The 16,423-nt window shown below is 33.2% G+C and overlaps 1 protein-coding gene across 3 annotated transcripts in view; it reads left to right on the top strand.

Moving 5' to 3' along the window:
* The window catches only part of LOC126814205 (NEDD4-like E3 ubiquitin-protein ligase WWP1), a 30,189-nt gene extending 17,833 nt beyond the window's left edge, over nucleotides 1–12,356 (top strand). For all 3 annotated transcript variants that reach the window (XM_050539206.2, XM_050539203.2, XM_050539205.2), the window contains exons 10-20: nucleotides 415–499; nucleotides 899–1,027; nucleotides 3,606–3,759; nucleotides 4,050–4,138; nucleotides 4,892–5,051; nucleotides 5,652–5,785; nucleotides 7,132–7,272; nucleotides 7,448–7,568; nucleotides 7,859–7,963; nucleotides 8,228–8,324; nucleotides 9,141–12,356. In XM_050539206.2, the coding sequence (XP_050395163.1) occupies nucleotides 415–499; nucleotides 899–1,027; nucleotides 3,606–3,759; nucleotides 4,050–4,138; nucleotides 4,892–5,051; nucleotides 5,652–5,785; nucleotides 7,132–7,272; nucleotides 7,448–7,568; nucleotides 7,859–7,963; nucleotides 8,228–8,324; nucleotides 9,141–9,313 (1,388 nt within the window). In that variant the 3' untranslated portion in view covers nucleotides 9,314–12,356. The remainder of the gene's footprint in view (nucleotides 1–414; nucleotides 500–898; nucleotides 1,028–3,605; nucleotides 3,760–4,049; nucleotides 4,139–4,891; nucleotides 5,052–5,651; nucleotides 5,786–7,131; nucleotides 7,273–7,447; nucleotides 7,569–7,858; nucleotides 7,964–8,227; nucleotides 8,325–9,140) is intronic.
* Nucleotides 12,357–16,423: the final 4,067 nt, after the last annotated feature.

Raw genomic sequence — 16,423 nt, 5'->3', positions numbered from 1 at the left:
ATTAATGGCAATGCAGAAATGAATTTTTAAATCTTACATTATAATCTTGATCAGCCTTCCTTTAAAAATATATGAATATAATGTCATTTTGGGTGCCACAACCAGAATATCCCAGGTTTGAATCCTACCGTGGGCTGAATAACTCCTTCAGATTCTTTTATTAAGATGGGTTCCCACTTGTAAGGAGTGGTGTCTGTAGGACTGACAAGGTATAGATATATATAAAAATCCCATAGCAGTTTGACTTCATTGAAAAGTAGTCAGAAACTAGTATTGTATTGACCAGAAGTTAAACCCCATTCCATTCAATAATGTTTTTAAAGAACACCTGATGAATATGGATGCTGACATTATCCAAACTTAAGTTTAATAATCAATTCTTGATTTAACTAATAAAATGTGTTCATGTTTCAGAGAAACGAGTAGATGCTAATGCTCGAGTATATTTTGTAAATCACAAAAATAGAACAACACAATGGGAGGACCCTAGAACACAAGGGTATGTTGGATTAATTGATAATTTAATTAAAGTGCCAAAAGTTTTAGTGAAAATAGAAGAATAATATATTTTTAGAAGATTAAAATTCTATTAATAGGATATATTATATTTATATATATATATATATATATATATTATGTCTTAAATGTCATCTGCAATAGAATATCAGTCTTTGCATGAATACCCTGGCTGCAGGCATAGGTCAGAAAAATCCAAATACAGCTATGCATAATTTAGCTGCTGTATTCAAAGACTATGTCACCTACGCATTTATCTTAGAAAATGGTAGATAATTTTAGCTTTGAAGTTGTTACTAAAGTAAATATTATTATTATCTGAATCATTGATTTTGAATTGACTAATTATTTGAAATCAATAACTGTATGATTTGTTTTGCAGAATTATGCAAGAAGATCCGCTACCAGAAGGAATGGAGATGCGATATACTGCAGAAGGTGTTCGATATTTTGTTGATCATAATACTCGAACAACAACATTCCAAGATCCCAGAGGTGGCTCTTGTAAAGGGTGGGTGTTCTGATGTTTTTCCAAAAATCATGTATTTTGAATGTTAACTAAATATTTAGAATTGTTCTTGTATCAATGGGCTTCAGTGAAATGATGTTGAAATAGACAATGTAGTTAAACAACTTTCTCAGTAGTGTCGCACAATGTCAATGTTATTTTGATACATTTTAATATGTAATTTAGGCTAGATAGTCATCAAACCGTTTTATTGTTTTCCTTTATTATAGAGCTACAGTTTTATAGTTCAATATTCAATTTTTTTGTTGAATAATTGACAGTGAATCTGCTAAATGCTGACAATTAGCTGAATGCTAATTATATCCCTGTTCTTTAAAAATGAGTGATATATAAATGTAGATTTCTGTAATGGATAAAGCATGAGTCTGAGGTTATGCTGGAAAAAGAAAAACCCGAAGATGACAGAAAAACAGAGGGTTTCTTTTTGAGGTCTTTCTGACCTAGCATAACCCCAGACTTGTGCTTTATCTAACTTATAAACTGTTTGAGACACACACGAAATTGAACTTTGATGAAAGAAAAATAACAAATTTTGCTCCTATAGACCAAGAGTTAAATATAAGTCAAACCCTGTAAAAGATAGTATTTTAATTTTAGTTATTTGGGATATGGATAAGCCATTTAGACCAAAATATTATTTCATTCCCATTCTTCCTCATCGAGCATTTTTAATGCAAATTTATTTGATTTGATTCTACGTTTGTTTATAATATACTATTCAAAAAAAGTAGGGGATATTTGATTTTTAAGTGTTATTAAAGTCGCCTAATGAAACTGACGAAGAAACAAATGACAAAATGAAATGAAGTTCACATTCATCGATTTATTCCAAATGATCGTTAGACTAAGTAAGGCACAGACTGACCATTATAAGGGTAAAATGATACCCGGGGTCAAACAGCAAAGTTACCACAGCACCACAACCAAGTCAGTAACGGGTAAATCCTCCTCTGTTTGCCAAACAAGCATTGATCCGACGTGGCATACTCCTAATGAGACGTCTAAGGTCATTTTGGTCCAGATTGTCCCATTCCTGTTGCAACGCAGCAGCAAGTTCTTGGACATTGGCAGGACGTTGTTGACGTTGACGTAACCTCTGTCCAAGCATGTCCCAGACATGCTCGATGGGGGAGAGGTCGGGACTCAGTGCTGGCCAAGGTAATGTGGTGATGTTCTGTTGTTGGAGGTAACCTGTAACGATCCTGGCCCTGTGACATCTTGCGTTGTCATCCTGGAAGATGAAATGGCGGCCATGACGTCGTGCGAACGGCACAACATGGACTGCCAAGATGTTGTCCCGGTAGTACTGGCCTGTAACACGCCCTGCAACAACATGTAAAGCTGTTCTTCCAGCAACAGTGATGCCTCCCCACACCATAACAGAACCACCCCCAAATCGATCATGTCTGATGATGTTAACGTCTTGGAAGCGATCGTTTCGACGACGCCACCCCCTCCTACGTCTGTCCAAAAAATCAACAGTGAACCTTGACTCATCTGAAAACATCACATTGCTCCAGCGTCGATTATCCCAGTGTTGACGATCCCTACACCAACGACGTCTTGCCTGAATGTGATGATCTCTCAAACAAGGGATCACGCGAGGACGTCGGGCGCGAAGGTGACCCCTATGCAGTCGATTCCGAATCGTCTGGCCACTCACTCTCACACCAGTGTCTGTTTGAAGACGAGCGCTGATCTGATTTGCTGTGATGACACGATTTCTCAAGGCCAAGGTACGGATAAATCGATCCTGGGCTTGAGTTGTCGCCCTTGGTCGACCTGAGCGTGGTCTGTCCTGTACAGATTGTGTATCACGGTATCTGGACCATAGCCTGCTTATGACAGACTGAGAAACATTCATCGTCCGCGCCACAACCGCCTGTGTTGTGCCGATCTGTAGCATGCCAAGGGCACGTAACCTTTCATTTTGGGTAAGCCGACGCATATCAAAATTTGTTTTCTGGTCACTAAAACAATTAAACTGATGTTTCCACCCTGGAATTCAATGCCACAATGACTGTAACATTCAAAGTCAGAGTCGTGCAAATCTTGGGTTGGACCCCCATGATGATCCCAAGCATCACCTGCATTCCATGCAGTAGCTATTGGTGCATTTGGGCGTCACATGTAACTGGAAATGTTTCTTCTGTTAGGTTCTATAGTGACTTTTTTCGTAGTCATTTGCATATTTTAGTATTATGCCCCCAAAATCAAATTTCCCCTACTTTTTTTGAATAGTATATAAAAGATTACTGGCGTGGAACTGCACAGAAATGTTGTCATCTAAGTTATATCCATTCAGTTTCAACGCAACAAAAGTGTCCTGCACTTGCAGATATTGCCTTAATTATAGTAACACCCATCGTCAGTGACAGTGAATTGTAATCAGTGCGGTGTGTTGGATGTGTGAAGTTCAGTATAGTTCATTCAAAAGATCAAAGCGATTTACTGTTGTTACAGATTTATAAGTTGAAGAAATCAATGTTAACTTATTTTCTTTATCCTAGACACCAGTATTAAAATTCAACATAATCTGACTAATGCATTTTAATTTCAGTCCTAAAGGAGCATATGGTGTATCTATTCAGTATGAACGTAGTTTTGTTTGGAAACTAGGACAGTTTAGATATTTATGTCACTCCAATTCTTTGCCTGGCCATGTTAAAATTACCGTTGCTAGGGATAATATGTTTGAAGATTCTTTTGCACAGGTGAGTTGTAGTGTTATAAATGATTTGTTTGCAACATGATGTTATAATAAACGTTTTGTTGTTACAGTTTACAGGCAATTGTGTGTAGTCGTTTGTTTGGATAAAAATAGAATTATTTGGTAAAAATTTATAATTCAATATTTTGAATTGTCTGTGTTTTAACTGTCGCACTAGTTGAAACTGTATCATATGTGATTGTGAATCTAGGATCTGTTTGTGAACTAAAAAAAACAACCAAAACACCATGGTGTATCTAGTTGATATTGACTAATACTCGATTCCCTATTTAGATTATGAGGTTAAAACCATTTGATCTGAGAAGAAGATTATACATGATATTTAAAGGTGAAGAGGGATTAGATTATGGTGGATTAGCTAGGTATGTTTCATGTAATTTAAAATTTGTCATTCTGTTATTTACTATGATAAGACAAAGAAATTTTTGCTTACAAATTAATCAATCTGATTAAAACAGATCCTATTTCGTTTCGTTTTTTAATAGTTCAAAATCCTACTACACTAGGATCTTGATGAGTTGTTATAATACAGGCATTCTGATTGAAGTGAAGGATTAGCCAATGAAACGGTCTGTTATATTGAGTTCTTGGCATGCGATGCACGGAACTGTGGGTAAATGACTAGAAATGTCGACGCTGATTAATCAATGTCTGACGTCATAATTTCAAAAGCCACTTGTACGACCCCTGACACAACCTTCCAGTACAACCGGTCATATCTTCATGTAGTGTAGGCCATTGAAAGTATAAAAAAAACGAAACGAAATATAGATCTGTATTTTAATCAGATTGCAAATTAATTTTAACACAGGTATATGCATTGTTTATACGGAGATTATTCTGTGGCATTGTTTAAAAAAACCAAAAAACCCCAATAGATTATGGTAACCATAATCAATGTTGTTGATTACGTAATAATTTGTATTTTGTACTGTGGTCTGCTGGTAATGATAAATATGAAATAAAAACATGGTGTCATTCATTCATTTAACCAACTAACTGCGATACAGTGGATTCTATTGAATTAAATAGTTGATGTGTTACATTGATTTTGTGATGCATGTGGGTTTTCTGTTATGTTGTATAATTTTATTTTTTGTATATTTGTTTTTCAGAGAATGGTTTTTCCACCTGTCTCATGATGTATTGAATCCTATGTATTGTTTATTTGAGTATGCTAGTAACAGTAATTATAGTTTACAGATTAATCCAGCCTCTAGTGTTAATCCTGATCATTTACTTTACTTCCGCTTTATTGGCCGATTTATTGCCATGGTAAGTGACTGGTTATTTTTATAGTTTTAATATTACTACTACTCATTCATTCTCACTCTGAACTGTACAAAGCATGGTAACCTATGTTGCATTCAGGAGAAAATAATGTTTCAATGTTTTAATCAGAGATACATGTTCTCATTTTGGTGAGAACTTCTCATATCAGTGAGAAATCTTGTCGAAATCGACATAGCAATTCTTGCCTTTCTTCTTACATACAGTTGATTAAAATGACAGCCCATTCCTTATGAATATAGTCATTTGATAGTTCTTTAAATAGCTACTTCTGGTCGTGCATACTAGTAAGCCTCATTTTCTCCAGTAGTCATAAACACAGCATTATTCTGTCAAAGTTAAAGACATCCTGATTAGCTTTTCTTCATTCATCCAGGTTATAAGTATGGTTTGATTAAACGACTGAGGAAACTTTATATTGGATTTTTAAAAACTGCCTTACTAAATTTTTTTATCTTTTATGTCAAACTTGATTTAACCCAGATTCCAACCAAACTTATGAAGGCTTAATTTACAAATTGAGTATTGGAAAACTTTTATGAAATATTTTATGTCTGTCATGGGATGTATTTTATTGATTTTCAGGCTTTGTATCATGGTAAATTTATTGACAGTGGTTTTACACTGCCTTTCTATAAAAGAATGTTGAGTAAAAAACTAACCATAAAAGATTTAGAATCTATAGATCCAGAATTTTACACATCTTTAACATGGATCAAGTAAGTCTTTTATAATTACAGATCTGTAACCCAACCAGAATACATTCTTTTATAATACACTGTAATTGGAGTATCATTTAATCTTGTGTATTTAGCCCTAATTTCTTTCACATTCATTCAATATCAAATCCTTGTTTAAAAATTTGTAAAAATCATTTAAAATCACCGAAATTCATTTAATTTGTACTTGTGTCCAGCTTAAAGCAGACCATTCAATTTTGATAATGAGTGTCCAATTTACAAGAATTTAATTTTTCGATCACTGTTAAAAAAATAAACAACCCAATTGATTATTGATGCATGATGATTAATTTTTTAACTGGTCACTAAATTAAATACTTGTTAATTAGACACTCATTATCAAAATTAATCAGTCAGCCTTAAACTGGACACAAGTACAAATTAGAAGATTTTGGGTGATTTGAAATGATTTTTACAACTTTTTAAACAAAGATTTGATATTAAACGAATGTAAAAGAAATTAGTGCTAGATACACAAGATTAAATGATACCCGGATTACAGTGATAGCATATTGATTTTTATACGCCCACATTGAAATGTGGTCGTATATTGTCGTTGCCCCCATCCGCCTGTCTGTCCATCCGGCGTCCACAAGCAATTTAGCTCTAGAGGCTAAAGTTAAACATGCATTATGCAAGAGTAAAATCTGCTTATTACAAGTCTTTCTTTAGGCCTGAAATGTTATCTAAATTATCAATTAGACATTAATTGACTTATCCAGACCGTAATAAACTCTCGATGTCAAGGCTAGCCTTCGATGTTGTTTGGATTAGATTCCTATATGCCGCTAACGGCCAGTGATAATTAAATCAAAAAAAGTGGATAATCGAGACTATAAAGTTTATATTAATGATTTTAGTAATGATGACCGAGACTATGCAAAAATTTCACCCGCTTCTTTCTCGGCTCATAGTGGAATCAATTTGACTGAAATTTTCAGCAAATTACCTTTACACTATCTAGTTTTTAACTATTATAGCGAGAACTGCCATCTCTTTATCTTATCTCCCATAATGTATCTTTAATATTTGATTGAATTTAAATTTATACACAGTGTTTAAGATCATGTGACGAAGAAACCTATTGATTTTCCAATAATTACTGCTAGAGTTATGGCTCTTGATGGGTTGTTATTCATTGGTTGTTATTCCTGATCTATTTTTAATGTTTTGTAAATTCTCCCATTACCTACAAAAGAATAAATATGCGACAACCTTTGTGGGCTGCTCGGATGACTTAGCTTCTGTGGGTGTATTGTTTGTTTCCTGGCAACCTATCTTTAGACCATTTTATAATATGATGAAATTGATTCTGTTTTTCACAGAGATAATAATATAGAGGAATGTGGTCTGGAGCTTTATTTTGCCTGTGATTTTGAGATTCTGGGTAAAATAGATCAACATGAATTAAAACCGGGTGGAGCAGATATCAAAGTTACAGATGAAAACAAAGAAGAATATATTAAGTTAGTATTGTATAAGATATAAATTTCAATTGATGGGCAAGGCAGTTTGTCTTTTGTTTTAAAATGTTGCTTATTGTAGTGCTGTTCAACTGTTCTATTGATATGAAGGTTATAACATAGTATAGATATAAAATTGAACGCTGTTTAAAACCAGATAATTATTTGATGTTTTTAGTTTAATGACCAACTGGAGATTTACCAGAGGTGTAGAAGAACAGACTAAAGCTTACCTGGAAGGATTTAATGAAGTTGTACCATTGCAGTGGTTACAATATTTTGATGAAAGAGAGCTCGAGGTAAGGAAGACTTAATATCTACTTAAGATTGAGGTGCATCATACCACAAATTCTTTATAAGACATGTTCAACGAGACTGTCATAAAGGACAATTTCTCATTGGTTCCAGTAATTGATGCCCGAATTCATGAAAGAACTACAAATTATGGGAACTCCATCGTCATCACTAGTTGATCTTTTGTTTCAAGAGGCTAACATCTGAATTAACATTGTTCACGTTTCGGATGTTACCAAATTGATTTGTGTAATTTTAATGAGGCTTTAAACATTGTTTTACTTTTATTTTATAGTTGATGTTATGTGGAATGCAGGAAATAGATGTTGATGATTGGGAGAAGAACACTAAATACAGACATTATCAACGTAACAGTAAACAGATTGTTTGGTTCTGGAAGGTAAACAATTACTTTAATTTAATATATATAGGTAATTGATTAGTATTAGAAGTTGACATTCTTACTGTACGTGGATATTTTTGTCAAAGTTGTGTCAATGAGATTTATCAGATGGTAGGTATACCAACACTTGAACTAGGAATTGAATAGCTTCAATCTGAAATAGAAGTATTGAAGTTGAATCTGGATAGTATTGTGTCAAGAATAAATAAACAAATCTAACAAAACATTGGTATTGTATATATTGGTTAAAATGTATTTCAGTTTGTACGAGAGATTGATAATGAGAAGAGAACTAGATTATTACAGTTTGTTACTGGTACCTGTCGTCTACCTGTTGGTGGATTTGCTGAACTCATGGGTAAGATAAAACACATCGAGTTAACAACCTTATATTGTATGGCCAAGGATTTCAAAGCATTGTAAAGTGAATCCGAGATCTATCATTAATATAGTTGTGGCTTTGATTAAAGAGTGAGGAGCGACCAGGGTAGGGCCATCTTCTTAATCTTTAGGACATTCTTCAGGACATTCTTCAGATTCTCCCGTTCACATTAAATGTGAAAAGTCAAATATAGATCTGTTAGTTCTGAAACCATATATTTGTGTGGAGTAATGTTAATTTCCATCGAAATGGGATTGCTCTAATATTTATCTGAGAAAATGACTGGCCAACCGTTATATTATGCGTTCCTGAGCTATTTAACATAAGACAAACTTTTTTCTATTTAAAAGTTTATATCAAGCTGCACTTATCACGATACAGACCTTGATCACATGGTGTATCGTAGATTTAATAAATATCATGTTTTATCGATAAGTTGTTGCAACCCTAGTTTCATTACATCAATACCTTGACTAAGTTTGATAATGATCATTTCTACTCAGTTTAATAAGCAGAGTGATAAACAATTTGATTGCTAGATGCTTTATAAAAAGATAATTGTGCAAGTGATTAATGTCATCTATTTATTTTGGGATTGGGATGTATCATTTTGAAAAATCTTGTGGATGTCCTTACAGGCTATTAATGTAACATCTGATTGAACTGAAATTTACTTGGCTGCTGTTGGTATATGTTTGGTTGCATGGCAATCTATTTTTATATACCAGTATGAGCAGTTGTCACAGAAAATGTAGAATTTTGTTTGATTTGGTGATTAATTGTATTTTACAGGGAGTAACGGACCTCAGTGTTTTTGCATAGAAAAGGTTGGAAAGGAAACCTGGCTTCCGAGAAGTCATACCTGTTTTAATCGACTTGATCTCCCACCATTCCGTAGCTACGAGCAATTGGTTGAAAAACTCACTTATGCTATTGAGGAAACAGAGGGCTTTGGACAAGAGTAGATAACTCTTACTGGGTAGAAATCGTACTTTTACCTCCCATTCATTGTGCTAAACTATACAAGATATGTGATATTTAAGGATAGAGACAATCCTTGTCTGGTTCCATTAGTGAGTTATTAGTGGTAGACTGTAATATCTGTGATTTTATATAGAGATAAATTAAATGTTAAAAAAAAAGCTCTAATTCTATCACTGATTGTTTATTGGATAATATTTAATATATAACTATGCATAGACTGATTACTTTATCGCATTCATTCTTTTGAAGCAATCTTTTATAAACACCAATATCCATTTTCTTGAAACTTGACCATGTAAAATTAGAGATTAGTACTACATGTGTCGAGCTTCACACTGATGTTGAAGTTCACATACTAAAGTCATATAGCTTGATGCTTATACTCTTTTACCTCGACCCAACTGCTGAACGGACTCGCAATAGGAGTGCTTGTTTGTTGGCCCAGAATATTCTGAAGTGAATTGCAATCCAGTGTAACATAAGTTTGTCCTGCCTCAGCATGATCAGTCTTGGTAAAAGATGTGTGTGCGTAGAACCAGGACATATATATATCAGTTATGATGATTGGTTGGGATAGCTTCTCGATGTCTGGAATTCTCTTGTTTCCTCAATATTCACTGTGGGAGCTAGAGAATTAAATTCTTGAAGGATCAATCAAGTATCGCTCACAAAGCAGTTTAAAGCCTTGCTAACCGCAACCTTAAAACAGGATGTGCTATAGGACTCATAGCGTAGTTGCTTCTCTTACCCGGTCAAAGTTCAATAAGAAGACTATTGCACTCCATTAAAACATTAGTATCAACAGGTATATATAGACATTTTATATAGGTATCTTTTATATTTATACTATTTTATTTAGTTATGTATATAATTAAAACAAATATAAGTAATTAAGTAAATTTTCTTGTGAAAATCATTCAGCTACATATTTCTTCAACATTAATCATTTTCTTCAGACTGAACATGCATTTAAATTACACTCTCTGAACGTGTCATGAATTAGTTTTTGTGACAGCAGTACAAGTATGTCATCAAGGTGTTGGAAAATCTATGTACACATGTCTGTTTAGCATCATGCATGTGTATAATGCCATTATAATGTGTAAGCTTTGTTTGGCAAAATATGGTTATAGTGGCCTTTTGATCTTATTCTGTAATAGAAAACCAATTGTCAAAGGTTTTTTTTTACCACATTATCTGATTGATTATGGTTATTTAATGTTTTGTGGAATACTAACAAATTGAAACAATAAATATATGTTAAGCTTGTCAATCAATGAATCAAACTATACTGGTTATATAATGAAATCTGTTGTATGTACATTTCTATTTGTTGAACTCTATCTCTTCAATGTTATAACTGTTATAGTCATTGTAATATTATAGAGATATCATATTAATATATTGTACATAAAGTAATGAATTATTTTTTGATGACTAGCCGTGTAGATAAGTAAACTAATGTATGTAAAACAACAGGTAGATATAGAAGTCAGTTGTTTTATACAGTTATTATAGTAGATTTTTATATTAGAAAATATCACGTCAATTTATACTTATTCTATATAAAGATATGTAAACTTCATATGTATTAATAAAAATGTAGTAAAAGATTAATAGGTGATAAAAAAAAAATTACAAAATATATGACAGCAAATATCTTGTGATGTCATTATATCCCAGAAAAAGTTTACTGAATTTGTGAAATAATATTGCAAAAAAAATACACATCTGTTTAATTTAGATTTGTAAAAACAAAAATAGAATAAAGTAGATAATGGGCACATAAAAAGATATATTAAAATTTTGATTGTACCAAATTATGATAATTAGTGCAAATATATACAGAAATTTAAACATGCTTTACAACTTTCATGTATAATGATGATTTCACAAGCTAGTTGACATCACAATTTTTGTCTATTATTAGTAACTCATTTATCACATATTCAAAGATTGCTCTATAACTATAACACGAGGTACCCAAACAAAACATTGTTATAACTAGTGTTTAAAAAATGGACTAATTGACTAAAAGGTTTTTAATTTCTGAATACTAACACAAAAAATCATTCAAATGTATTATAGCCGAAATTGTTCTTTTATATCTTTGGTTGATATATAACAGTATATATTATTTGGTGTTTTATATATTATAGTTACAGATATCAACTCATTTGATTTTATTCAGTTTTTGTGCAATTTAATAGCGTTGGTGAATGGTGCTTGTTTATCTATGTTAAGGCATATCGGTTAATTCATTAAGATTATAATGGAATAATAAAACAGTACAAATTATCTCAATCATAATCACTAAATGTGTTGAATAGCCTAAACCATTCAATTGTTTCAGCTAGGTAAAAATGTTAACATAAAAGGAGTCAAATGAAACTTTGCACATCTTCAGGGATGAAATATTAATTGTTAGTACTTCTGATTAAAACTTTGAGAAAGACATATGGCCATCCTCACATTATGCTTATGTTAGGAGAGATTCCATATTCTTGAGCACATGGAAAATATTATTAGAATGTATATCTTCACAGCACTTAGATTTCAATCAAATTTTAGTGACCACTATGGTTTGTCTTTGACTTGTTGATGTATTAAAAATTTCTAATAGTGAATAATTTGTGTATTTAAGACCTAAGACTGTGCTTTGTTGAGCTTTTTTTAAAATTGTGTATAATAACTTGTAAATAGAATATATTTATGAAAGATTCATTTCTTTCAAAGATAATATGTTATTGTAGACTATGTACAAAATTAACTAGCTTACTTTTGAATGATTTTTTTTTTTTTTTTTTTAAAAAGAGGGAATTGTGTCAATTATTTTAACATGTCATCCATACCCTTCTTGTTAGCCCTAATTTAATCCTTATTAGTTGGTAATTTTATTTAGTTCATATATAAGATGTATTATATAAAAGTTGTTTTTGTGAATATGTTTGTACAAATTATTAAGACAACACTGGATAAATGGAAAATTGTGCAGTGAAATAAACTATGCCATTAAATAGCCAATTACTGGGTTATGTTCTTTTAAAAAACATGAATTGTGGAGTTATTCCCCCTGTCAAATTTAACAGAATCGACTCATTGCAGACCCGCGAAGATTACCTAGACCACCAAATTGTCCCTCTTATGGTTAACATGTAGTGCCTTCAAGTGCTTTTTCACCCTTACCCTCACGATGATTTGTATTGAATCGAAGAAAATGGTTTACATTTACACTTTATTATCTTGCAGGCTATAGTTAATTTCTGGCAAATATCCCATACCCTAAACATTAACATATTATGGCATTACTTCCTCCGTTTTTATACGCCCACATTGAAATGTGGTCGTATATTGTTGTCGTCCCCATCCGTCGGTCCGGCGTCCACAATTGCTTGTGGACGCTCTATAGGCTAAAGTTAATATCCGATTGACTTTAAATTTATACACAGTGTTTAAGGTCATGAGACGAAGAAGCCTATTTTCAGCGATTTTCGATAATTACTGCCAGAGTTATGACCCTTGATCACTTCAAAAAATCTTGTGGACGTTCTAGAGGTCAAAGCTAATATCCGATTGACTTTAAATTTATACACAGTGTTTAAGGTCATGAGGCGAAGAAGCCTATTGATTTTCAGCGATTTCCGATAATTACTGTCGGAGTTATGGCCCTTGATCACCTTGAAAAATATTGTGGACGCTCTAGAGGCTAAAGTTAATATCCGATTGACTTTAAATTTATACACAGTGTTTAAGGTCATGAGACGAAGAAGTCTATTGATTTTCAGCTATTTCCGATAATTACTGCCAGATTTATGGTCCTTGATCACTTTGAAAAATATTGTGGACGCTCTAGAGGCTAAAGTTACCATCCGATTGACTTCAGATTGATACACAGAGTTAAGGTCTTGAGACGAACAAGTATATTGATTTTCAATGAATCTTTATGACTTGAACAGCTAAATCCATGAAGTTAAAAGTTTCGTATACTAAACGTTAGCATGGTGCAGACCTTTATAAAAACCAAACAAATTCTAATGGTTTTCTGATAATTACTTAATGAGTTGTTACTCTTAATCAGATTTTAATGTATTATAAATGTTTCATTACCGAAAAAAGTAAAACTATGCGACAACTCTTGTTGACTGCCCGGAGGATATAGCTGCTGTGGGCGTATGTTTCGTTGCCTGGCAACCTATCTTTTTAAAGGCAGTGGCTAGTGTTACGACGAGTCGTAAAAATATTCCTCAGGCTATTGTTACGACGATGCTTTCAGAGCCCTCCATCGGCGAAGTTAAAAACTGAATAGTCGTAAATATTGTCCTGTGGCTATTGTTACGACCATCGATTTCTATTACTCCTCTGAATCGATGGATTTCAACTTCACTACAGGCCCGGATCCAGTGCCGTGCCCCCATTCCCTCTCAGCCCACGCCACTAATGTGAACCACTAATGCTAGGGCACTCTGATGATTACCCTTTGCTCCAATGTATCCCCCCCCCCTCTCGACAAAATCTTGTATCCGGGCCTAACCCCAACCCTAAACGTTGCCGATGGAGGGCTCTGAAAGCATCGTTGTAACAATGGCCTAAGGACTATTTTTACTTTAAATGGCCAAATTGTTTAATTCCCTCTTCGGTACCGTATGTGACAATCTCAAGAGTCGTCGAATTGTTCCCTTAGGTCTAACGCTAAGTTATGCCTACTTGAGAGTCAGTGATTTGCCGGTCATGCTAAAAATCGTCTTAATTGGTATCAATCTGATATTTATCACCCAATAATACATTCTACAGTAGATGTCGCTTGTGTGATAAATTTCATAATCTACTGCGATATCTCCTTAGGTTACATGAATTTGATTGGTCAGTTAAAAAGGAACTACTTTTCTTTTATTTTCAAAGAACAGTTCATTTTTTTATTAAAAGTAACTTCTTTTTTTTTTTTATTAAAAATGAACTATTTTTATTTAATTGATCTTGATGGAAACACTGGATCAATATAAAGGACTTTGCAATGGTTGAATTGCTGTCAAAAATGATGTATCGCTACGCCGTTATGTAATCAGGTTCAGTAAAAGTGAAATCTATAGCAAAGAATTATATTTATTTATTTGTGCATATAAGAAAGGATTGGGTGATAAATAAAATCTCCTACTCGTCTTTTTTTTATATCAAATAAGACTCGTAAGAGATTCTCTATACATGTATCTCCAAATCTAGAAAAAAAGCCATGTTATTCCGTGTAATGTCACGTCACCTATCTAATGTAAAGTAATGCAATACATGCAACGTATAATGTCCATCTACATGCCACTGTTATTTCTTTTGATTATGGATGGATGGCTGCATGTGTAATAGGCCCATGAAATATTTTGGCCTAGGGCCGTACAAAACCGTAATCCGACCCTGGTTGTCACACAATCTGCTTGAATTTTATATGCATTGTTCAGACTTGTGAAACGAAGAATTCTATTAGCAAATCTCAACTACTTCTGATAATTACTTATACAGTTATTGCCCTTGATTATGTCATAGAATGGTATTATACGGTATCAAGATTTTGCGTTTTAATTACCCAAACCATTAACGGTACTGGCGACAGTGCTAGTGTGGGTGTATATGTTTCGTTGCTTGACAACCGATCTTTTCGTAGTGAAGGGAAAGATAACCACGATATTTGATCAACAAAAATCCATTGATAGCTTTTGAGTAGAATGAAATTAGAGTTGTAATTGATATTACGTTAGATCAATATACCGATATGAATATAGGCCTACCTTTCTCGAGTTTTAAAAATCAATTATTTATTTGGATTTTATGAAAACACAAAATTCATCAAAAAAGAGACTAAAGCTATAATTAACAACCTTCTGGGTCTAAAATGATTTTTCTCCCTTTCACCTAGAGCTAACCATCTTCACTAAAAAAATACCCGAGATGGTTTCTTTTGAATTCCTATTGTTCTTTCCCGACACCACGGGATTTTCTCTCAAAAAGTTCAGCATTATCTCAGTTCCAAATTAAGATCTTTACATCCAATGTAATGGTATATTGAAAATAGCTGCCAAGACTCAACTATGACTTTCTGTCAGTGGGATAGATAAGGATCGGATTGGCATGGGTTTTATACAAATCTTATTGAAGTAGATTTTGAAGCTCTTTTATATTCTTAGTTTTATATTGGTTAAATTGCCTCGTGCTCTAAGCGTCATTGTGGAATGTCACTTGCGGTGTAATAACATCTCTTAAGAGTATGGGCACCATTCTCATAAATGTACATATCAACTATGGATGAAGAAAACACTTCAGTGACATAAGAAGCAATTGGCGGATAATAATGATAGCCACCAATACGGTTCTCGCACTTCAGAACACTTAATTTGAAGACGCCGAGAACCCTTAAATTCGTCGTCTTTCAAACATTGTCTTGATTTTGTTTGAAGCGATTGTACCAAGTCGATAAAATCAACAGGAAAAAAACAAATAACCCTGGCACTTGCCATAAAATAGTCGTCGATCACTGTAGAATGACAGGAGAAAAGAGTACCCAAGAGATTTCCTTACAAATATTATAACTAAAGTGATAGCCAGAGCTTTATGGAGGCTTTCACGGAGCTTCCAGTAGGCTGTTATTCTTTAATTAATCTCATCAAACAAAATTGATTTTTCCGTCATTTCACCATGGGCGAAATTTAAAGAACATCTATCTTTTCAAAGTGACTCTTTCACTCCAAATCCATAAGAATTAGCCAATGTATATAGACATACTTCTGGACAATGGTAAAACAGGTTTAATTTCCGCAGTCTATAAATGTGTGACACAGAATGCAAAAATAGCTTTAACCGTCTCATTGTATTACTTATATATTAATGATTTTATATAAAAACATCCATCACGCTATCTATAAATAAAGTGGCTATCTATGTCTTCATAATTAATCATGTAAAGTCGAATAATGGAAAATTGTTTTAAGCAATATTATAAGTTTGACCAAAAGTAAATTTTATTTCCTATACTTTATAGGCTATACCTTTTTAGATAATATATCCTGCTTGATATCTGGATTTTAATCTCCATACTGTTTTATATGGAA

This window comes from Patella vulgata, chromosome 3, assembly GCF_932274485.2.
Source record: "Patella vulgata chromosome 3, xgPatVulg1.2, whole genome shotgun sequence".
Classification (NCBI taxonomy): domain Eukaryota; kingdom Metazoa; phylum Mollusca; class Gastropoda; family Patellidae; genus Patella; species Patella vulgata.
Note: the sequence above shows the minus strand (reverse complement) of the source record. Positions and strands in the feature narration are given on the sequence as shown.